Genomic DNA, 9,772 nt, shown 5'->3' on the forward strand with positions numbered 1-9,772 from the left:
CTATTTCAACGTCTCCAAAGTGATAGTGATACGTATCTGTTTTCTTGTCGATCTATTCTCTTCATCTATTTGATAATGGGAATCATTCCCCACTTTCCAATACAAATCACGATCGTCTTCAACCCATATAATATGGTCTGGACGGGAGGAGAGCACATGGTTACAAGAGCGATGGCTAAAACTGAAATCCCACAAAACCAAATTGCCAAGTGAGTCCCTCCTGCCCCACTTCTTGATTAATATTGTCATTGATGATAATATGATTAAACAGTGGATTAGTACTAATTAGAGTTGGTAAAATAAAGGGTTATTCATAGTTTTGAAATTTGCTTTCTGCAAATGTTTTTCACGAGTTTAATGGTTAGTGAAAAAAAAAGAACAGAGATACAAAGGTGTCCTCCTGTCATTGTTTTTACATTGCAGGTGTACGTAAACAATATAAGACCGAATAAAATAGTAGAAAGTAAAAACTGAAAGTTTGAAATTTATTTTTCTGCGAATGTTTTTTACAATGATGATTAGCAAGAAAGGGAAAAAAGAGAGAAAAAGGTGGAACATTGTTCTTGTTCATACAGTCGGGTGTGGCTACAATGTCCCGTGACCTTAGTGCACCGGAATAGGTAATGAAGATATATGATCTGTTTTTGTTTTTTAAAATTTGACCCGTTCTTGTACGTAAACATATGAAACTGCAAAAAATATACACCAAAAACAAATTAAAAGAAAAATTAAAAACGTGGGGTTTGTGCAGTCAAGTTGGACTAAATAAAAAAATGAATGTTTGGCTGAATTGTGTAAACATGTTTGCTAAGTAGCTTGTTTTTATATAATAAATAGAAATGCAAGTAGCAAAATTGTAGACGTGAAGTGTATAAAGACAAGGAAATGCCTGATGCCTCCATAATAAATAAGCACTTCATTAGTTTGCTGATGATACAGACTGTCCATGCAATCAAACAAACAAATGGAACAAGATGCTGATGTGTGATCTATCATTTCTGCAGATGCACAGTTTTATTATTTTCGTGGTTATAATATCTCTTTTTTTACAAGACGTTATTTTATACTACTTTATTTGTCAGGAGGATTCGAACTTGGGTGCAAGGGGTAGAAGTTACGTGGGGTACTTCTTTCTATGAAGATGTATATTGATATTTGAGCTCATCTCTCCAACAGAGTTTGGGGTACTGCTGCAAAGAAGTTGCACAAGTATGGCTTCCTTCAGGAGCTCAATTGGTAAGTGCCCACTATAATTTTCTCTATGAACATGGTATGTTTTTCAGTGAATTCGATTGATAAATTTGCTGCTGTTGTAGTGAAGTAGAATTCAATAGTGTGGTATTCAATGATCTTCATTAGTATAGCTTTTTACGTCTTCAACTCTTCGCCTTCTTTCTGTTTGATCATTTCTCTATGTGAATGTATAATTGCACTCCATGCACTTTTTCATTTTACTTGTGTTTTCCAACTTTTCCCAGTGCTTAACATGTTTTGTGATCGGTTTTCGGATATGCAGGGAGTAGTTTTTCATGGATTTGTGGTGGTGAACTTGAACTGGGTTCTTACTGCACTCAAAGAACTATCATCAATGGCATAAATCTGCTCTTCCTCTGTGTTTTTCTCTTATTTACCCTTGTAAGCACCATACGGAAGCATTATATTACCGTTCCAGCCAGAAGGGACCAGTTCTCTCTAGCTATTTCAATTTGCTGTGCTCTTACTAGCATTGCATATTTTGCTGCTGGTTTATGGGATCTAATATCCGAAAGTGATGATCAATCGGAACATTTTGTCCGGTTGGATTACTTTGCCAGAGGACTAATTTGGATTTCTTTCACTGCTTCATTGCTTGTGCAAAGTTCCAAATGGATCAAAATCTTGAACTCCGTTTGGTGGTTCTCCTCCTTTTCAATGGCCTCGGCTCTAAACATCGAAATACTTGTAAGAACTCATAGCATTCAGATGTTTGATGCAATGACATGGCCAGTGGGCTTCTTACTTCTCTTGTGTGCTATTCGAAACCTCAGTCACTTTGTTCATCAGCATGCCCAAGAAAACAGCCTATCTGAACCTCTATTGACCAAAAAATCGACGGGAAAGAGCCAGAAATCAGAAGTAGACCGGGCTAGCTTCCTGAGCAAACTGACATTTTCTTGGATTAACCCTTTGCTCAACCTGGGTTCCTTGAAAACATTAGCTCTCGAAGACATCCCTTCTCTTGTTTCTGAAGACGAAGCAGATTTAGCGTACCTAAAGTTTGCCAATGCATGGGATTCACTCTTAAGGGAGAAGAGCTCAAGCAGCACCAGGAACCTGGTTCTGCAGACAGTAGTGAAAGTTTACATGAAAGAAAATATGTGGATAGCATTTTGTGCATTTATCAGGACGATTGCAATTGTAATTTCTCCTCTTATACTCTATGCTTTTGTAAATTACTCGAATAATGAAAATGCAACTCTCTCTGAAGGCTTCACTATAGTGGGGTGTCTAGTTCTTTCAAAAGTGGTTGAATCTTTGAGCCAGAGACATTGGTTTTTCGACGCAAGGAGGTCTGGATTGAGGATGAGGTCAGCCTTGATGGTGGCAGTTTATAAAAAGCAGCTCAAACTTTCTAGCTTGGGAAGGAGAAGGCACTCAGCTGGTGAGATTGTAAATTATATAGCAGTTGATGCCTATCGAATGGGCGAGTTCCCATGGTGGCTACATTCGACATGGACCTACGCGTTGCAACTATTCCTTGCCATTGGAGTTCTTTTCTGGGTGGTGGGTCTTGGTGCTCTTCCTGGTTTGCTTCCTCTCCTCATTTGTGGTCTCCTGAATGTGCCATTTGCAAAGACACTTCAAAAGTGTCAGTCCCAATTCATGATCGCTCAAGATGAGCGACTCAGAGCCACTTCTGAGATCCTGAACAGTATGAAAATCATCAAGTTACAGTCCTGGGAAGAGAAATTTAAAAACATTGTCGATTCCCTTCGTGAACGTGAATTCAAATGGTTGTCTGACTCGCAATTTAAAAGGGCTTATGGCACTTTGCTGTATTGGATGTCACCCACCATCATCTCTTCAGTTGTCTTTCTCGGATGTATCCTTTTCAAAAGTGTCCCTCTTAATGCAAGTACCATATTCACGGTTCTAGCTTCACTAAGGAGCATGGGGGAACCTGTAAGAATGATACCAGAGGCTCTTTCAGTGCTGATCCAAGTCAAGGTTTCATTTGACCGGCTCAATGTGTTTTTGCTTGATGACGAGCTGAAAGATGACGAAGTAAGGAAGTTGCCCTCAATGAATTCCGATAAGAGCTTAAGAATAGAAAGAGGTAATTTCACCTGGTATCCTGATCAATCAACAGATCCAACTCTCAGAGATGTGAATTTAGAAGTGCAAAGGGAGCAGAAAGTTGCAGTTTGTGGGCCAGTTGGAGCAGGAAAATCATCACTACTATACGCTATACTTGGAGAGATGCCAAAAATTTCAGGAACTGTGAGTTGAAAACAGATGAAAACTTTAATATACTCGATGCACTAATTTTTTTATACTAACTTTATTAATGCTTGCAAGCAGGTTGATGTATTTGGAACCATAGCCTATGTTTCTCAGACTTCTTGGATACAAAGTGGGACAGTACGCGATAACATACTCTACGGCAGGCCAATGGACAAGAACAAATATGAGAATGCCATAAAAGCTTGTGCTTTGGATAAGGACATCGATAGTTTTGACCACGGTGATCTTACTGAAATAGGCCAGAGGGGGATTAACATGAGTGGAGGGCAGAAGCAGCGGATTCAGCTGGCCCGAGCTGTCTACAGTGATGCTGATATCTATCTCCTTGATGATCCCTTCAGTGCAGTGGATGCCCATACTGGTGCAACTCTATTTCATGTAAGAAAGACAAAGATCAAGCGTTTTAAGAAGCATGAAAACCACATTTAGCATCGTAATCTCATAGAAACAGTTTACTCAATTTGAATGACTTGTGCAGGAATGCGTCATGACCACTCTAGCAAAGAAAATTGTAATTCTGGTGACTCATCAAGTTGAATTCCTCTCAGAAGTTGATAAAATTCTAGTACGTTGTTGTTAATTCATTTTTGCAGTTTATTTGCAATTATTGGTTTGCTCATGAAACCTTATTTCATTTGCAGGTAATGGAGGGTGGACAAGCTACTCAATCCGGAAGCTATGAGAGTCTCTTGACAGCAGGAACAGCATTTGAGCAGCTTGTAAATGCTCATAGAGATACCGTAACAACATTGGGTCCTTCGAATAATCAAAGCCAAGGAGAATCTGAAAAGGGAGATATAGTTATGCCGGAGGAACTTCAGACGGCTTACCTCACTACAAATAACAGTGAAGGGGATATTTCTGTGAAGGGTGTGCCTGGCGTGCAACTAACAGAAGAAGAAGAGAGAGGGATTGGTGATGTTGGACTGAAGCCCATCCGGGATTATTTTCTTGTGTCTAAAGGAACTCTTCTTCTAATCTTCGGCATAATAACACAATCTGGTTTTGTTGGTCTTCAGGCTGTTTCAACTTATTGGCTAGCTCTAGGCATTCAAATGCCTAACGTAACCAATGGCATGCTCATCGGCATTTATACAGCGATTTCAACACTTAGTGCTGTCTTTGTATATCTAAGGTCATTTTCAGCAGCTTATATGGGATTGAAAGCTTCAAAAGCCTTTTTCTCTGGTTTCACCGATGCTATTTTTAAGGCTCCCATGCTCTTCTTTGACTCAACCCCTGTTGGCCGGATTTTGATACGAGTAAGTAGACAAAATTCTACTTTATGCACTCTGGTAACTGTATTCCCATCACTTGTTATCAAAACCATTTGATATTTATACTTTTGCAGGCCTCATCTGATTTAAGTATTTTGGATTTTGATGTACCCTTCTCCATCATCTTCATAATGTCTGCTGGCCTTGAACTCCTGGCAACGATTGGAATTATGGCTTCTGTCACATGGCAAGTTCTCATTGTAGGCATTCTCGCCATGGTTGCCGCAAAATATGTTCAGGGGTATTATCTAGCCACTGCAAGGGAACTAATAAGAATCAATGGAACAACCAAAGCTCCGGTTATGAACTATGCATCGGAGACAGCACTTGGAGTGGTTACTATAAGAGCTTTTAAAATGGTTGACAGATTCTTCCACAACTACTTGAAGCTAGTTGACACAGATGCTCGACTGTTCTTTCATTCTAACGCAACCATGGAGTGGTTAATTTTAAGGACAGAAGTACTTCAGAATTTAACCCTTTTCGTGGCTGCTTTCTTACTTATCTTACTTCCCAAGGGTTATGTTGCTCCAGGTACTTAATAATAGCAATCCATGTGTTGAATTTCAGGTGTTTATAGGTGTTTAACTTGAAAAAAAAATTTCTTGATGTCTGCAGGGCTTATTGGGCTTTCACTGTCATATGCTTTAACGCTAACGGGGACACAAATTTTTGTGACACGATGGTATTGCAACTTATCCAACTACATTATCTCAGTTGAAAGGATAAAACAATTCATGATGATTCCGCCAGAGCCTCCTGCAATTGTGGAGGACAAGAGGCCGCCAACGTCATGGCCTAACAAGGGTAGAATAGAGCTCTATTCTCTGAAGGTAATATACTATCGTTGTTCTTTAACTACCTTATCATTTGATCAGGTTGAAATTCTAATGATTGATTATTTCTTTTGGTTGATTACAGATAAAGTATCGTTCAAATGCTCCGCTAGTTCTAAAGGGAATTACATGCACATTCAAAGAAGGCACTAGAGTAGGAGTTGTGGGAAGGACAGGAAGCGGAAAAACCACACTCATAAGCGCTTTGTTTCGCTTAGTAGAGCCGGCAAGTGGTAAAATTCTTATAGATGGACTTGACATATGTTCGATGGGTCTAAAAGATTTGAGAATGAAGCTAAGCATTATCCCTCAAGAACCAACTCTTTTCAGAGGTAGCATCCGAACCAACTTGGATCCTCTAGGCCTTTACTCCGATGATGAGATATGGAGGGTGAGCTAACTGACTCCGGTTAAATGATGAAAACGGCTTTCCCTGCATAATTTTACTAATAAAACGAGGTTTTTAGGCACTACATACAATGCGTTCTGTTTTGTACTAGTACAATTTTAAGGACGTTTTCATCTGCAGGCTCTAGAGAAGTGCCAGCTCAAGGCGACAGTCAGCGACCTACCAAATCTACTTGACTCCTCTGGTGAGTTTATGATCTTTCCTATGACTGAATGAGAAACATAATGATGAACATCTTACTTAATCCCCGGTTCCAACTAGAATCATGTTGTACTGTAAGTTAAAACTACAATGACTTCAACAGTGAGTGATGAAGGGGAAAATTGGAGTGTCGGGCAACGCCAGCTCTTTTGCCTCGGAAGAGTCCTTCTCAAGAGGAACAGAATTTTAGTTCTCGATGAGGCTACTGCCTCCATTGATTCTTCAACAGATGCCATTCTGCAGAGAATCATAAGGCAGGAATTCGCAGAATGCACGGTTATAACTGTAGCTCACAGAGTTCCAACCGTTATAGACAGTGACATGGTCATGGTTCTCTCCTATGGTATGCTTTTCTTTCCAATCATCTCTTAATCGCATTTCAATATAATTTGAGACAGAAAAAATTTGAACGCGTCTAATTCAATTAGAATTTTTAAAATTTTTGCTAAACAGTCATCAGGGGGATATGATGTTTCTGTAATTGGTTATTAAATCCTAATGCTAATATGTAGTGTGATTTTGTTTGAAAAAATAGGGAAGTTGGTGGAGTATGAACAACCTTCAAAGCTGTTGGATACCAACTCCTACTTCTCCAAGCTTGTTGCTGAATATTGGTCAAGCTGCAAGAAAAACTGATGCCACCAATTAAAATGTCAGCAACCACAAATCACCTAGTTTGCAATATAAATTCCCTGCTCCTAGAAATTCGTATTCATGGCTGAAATCATTGATGGAACGTAACGCTTATTGTGGAAGAAAAAATGCAGATCTAAATATCATTTGTAACTTATAAATCAACGTAATGTTGTTAAGATTGTCTTAGTGTTATGAGAAGCTTGAGGTCACTATAAAAATGGAATAATAGACCTTCAAATCTTCACGTTGGAATAACACTCGTTCTAGAAACAGATGGTTTACTCCTTTCCTTTCGTCCCTTATCTTTCTCCTTTTTGTGTTTTTTTTTTGGGTATATTCAAATTTCCAAGGCCATCCCTTTACTTTTACGGAATCAAATTGATGGTGGTTTCGTAGTGAAGTTGATGCTAAGGTTTGGAATGGATTGGTAATTAGATTTGCAGTAAAGTTTCTTGATGTCTAACATTTACAGGTTTAATCCTAGTAGATAAAAAAACAAAACTGAATATAATACAAGCAGTAGCGTTCAAACACTAATCAATTAATGGATTTATATGTCCTTAACTACTGGTTTTGTTTGAGTTCACTCCACAATTTCACTTTGGAGTAAAATTGCGCATAAATTATTGTTTAATGATCTACAAAATGAACTATTCAGATCATGGAGAACGAAATTATTTTGTAAAAAAACCATAAAATTAGATGTTGCGCAAGAAAAAGAAGGTCAAGGTGCTTCTCCTAAAGCTTACTTGCCATATTATCATGCATAGTTTGACGTACCCTACTACTTTTAGGAGTTCAATTAGATGATATATCATATATGCTTTGAATATTTTAGACATTAAACGTAGTGTGTGACACTATCTAATTAAAGAATACAAATCATTTCACTAGCTCATGACTTTTCTGAATAATCTTTGTCTATTTCTTGAAAGAGATAAAAGGCACATATAATTATTCAATCATTTGCAGGGAAACACGGTAGGTATAATTATTCAATCATTTGCAGGGAAACACGGTAGGTTAGAATTGAAAAAAAATATTGCTAGACAGTGGAAGCATAGTGGAGGAATCAAAGATTGTCTCTTTAAAGGTAAATGGATCCAAAATCTAGTGTGGATTAAAGAGTAAGCATTAGCTTTGAGCTGTCATTAACTAGCACTTAGTTATGTGAAAGAGAAATCGAAGTCCTTAGTTTGTGTGAGATGGGATAGTTGAATGAGTTAATAAGGACCATCAAATTCAATTTGAGTAGTCCAAATTGTTTGATCATTATGCTCTTAGGTGTGATCTGGAGTGAATCTCTGTCCCTTCTTAGGGAAATGGGAGCTTATTGGATTATTTGCATTATTTTCTATGTTGCAAAAGCAAAAAGTAGAAACAAATAGAACATAAAATTTATTTATTATTATTAAGGATATTTTATTTAAACCTATGTAACCTCTTTTTATACCAACTTAAAATTTAAATGTGAGTTGTCTTTTTAATCCTATTGCATAATTACCATCAAGTGCAAGATGAAATTAACAATAAAAATAAAAGTTATCAACAAACCCACATTCAATATCTAAGCACTAAAAACAAGCTTTTTATTGATGGATAGTGATTTTGAAGTTTTAAATCCTAAAACTAAGGTATGAATCGATTTATGCAAAAAATAAATAAAAAATTCGTTTGATTTCAATTTTTTGGGTTTGCTATGCTTTGTGTGTGGTCATTACCTTTTAGAGTCTAATTGCTTATGATTTGATAGAGTAAAAATTGAGGAAAAGGTAGTAAAAAGAGAAAAATGACGATTGTGTAGCTCTCTGCGATCATAACAGTAACACTCACGAAAGTAAATGAGCATATTGTTGGATGATTGTAGCGATTAGTGTTGCAAGATTTATCCCAGACTTTGTAATCTGCTACTATTTTTTTTCTGGATCTCTATTAATACAAACTCATGCCGTTGCTTTAAATAAGAAAAAAAAAAGGAATGACACAACTACTGAAAATTGGTTCATTAGGAAGCCAAAAGTGATGAGGACTGTTGTTAGATTAGAATGTTTGGCACACTTTTTGTTATCGTAATTTGTGGTGGTCTCACAAGATTCATAAACAAGTAGAAAATTTACCAAATTATTTGACTTGTCCACACAAATTGAACTCTAGAAAGCTTTCATTCCCTTAAACAAGTTGAAACTTCACCAAACTATTCAATTTGGAATTTCGTTTTCTAAATGGGTGCAAAGATAAATTTACATTTTGAATTGAGTTTGTGAGGGTAGTTTAGGTAGTAAATTTGGGTTTAAAGAGATATTAATTTTTTAATTAAAAATAATATGGGTGTAGTGTGATAACTCGTCCGTAATTTTATATTTTTATAAATTTAAATGAGTGAATTGACAAAAATGCCCTTGGAGGCCAAATCGTTGACTTTCATTGACCATCATTTTGTGAAGTGTATGGGCTATTATTTATCGTATTCCTAAAGTATTTGACGATACGGACGCATAGGCGCAAGCAGAAGCGAATTTGGAGTTACGATTAAAATTTTACGGAACTACAAATCCGAAAAGTACTTTTGTAAAGATTGCTATTTATTATTTTATATATTTCTCATAATTATTATATTATTATTTTAAGATTATTTTGTTATTATATTATTATTTTTAGTTGAGGGAAAGGAGAAGAAGGGACTGAGGAAAGAAAGGAAAAAAGAAAGGAAAAAGAGGGTTGTTGCTCAATTAGGATAGGAGAACAAGGAGGGGGATGGACCAACCAGAAGAATGAGGTGAGGAGATGACTAATGGGAGAGGAGAGAAAGGAGGGGAAATGAGAGAGAAAGAAAGGGAGTACCAGATCACCCTGACCCGGTTCCTTCCTGCGCAACCCGACCCATACCGTGACTTCCCGCTACGTTTTCT

The 9,772-nt window shown here is 37.2% G+C and overlaps 1 protein-coding gene across 2 annotated transcripts; it reads left to right on the forward strand.

Annotated features, from left to right (window-relative positions):
* Positions 1–34: 34 nt before the first annotated feature.
* On the forward strand, positions 35–7,133 carry LOC103453551 (ABC transporter C family member 8). Of its 2 annotated transcripts, XM_008393088.4 has the most exons (12): positions 35–209; positions 1,083–1,236; positions 1,517–3,480; positions 3,562–3,882; positions 3,983–4,069; positions 4,146–4,766; positions 4,856–5,315; positions 5,400–5,614; positions 5,703–6,008; positions 6,147–6,210; positions 6,331–6,570; positions 6,763–7,133. In XM_008393088.4, the coding sequence occupies exons 2-12, from the start codon at positions 1,212–1,214 to the stop codon at positions 6,861–6,863; spliced, it is 4,404 nt and encodes a 1,467-aa protein (XP_008391310.2). In that variant the 5' UTR covers positions 35–209; positions 1,083–1,211; the 3' UTR covers positions 6,864–7,133. The 2 variants fall into 2 exon arrangements, with proteins under 2 accessions (XP_008391310.2, XP_028964136.1); XM_029108303.2 differs by lacking the exon at positions 35–209 and having other exon boundaries at positions 785–1,236.
* Positions 7,134–9,772: the final 2,639 nt, after the last annotated feature.

This window comes from Malus domestica, chromosome 09, assembly GCF_042453785.1.
Source record: "Malus domestica chromosome 09, GDT2T_hap1".
Taxonomy (NCBI): Eukaryota; Viridiplantae; Streptophyta; class Magnoliopsida; order Rosales; family Rosaceae; genus Malus; species Malus domestica.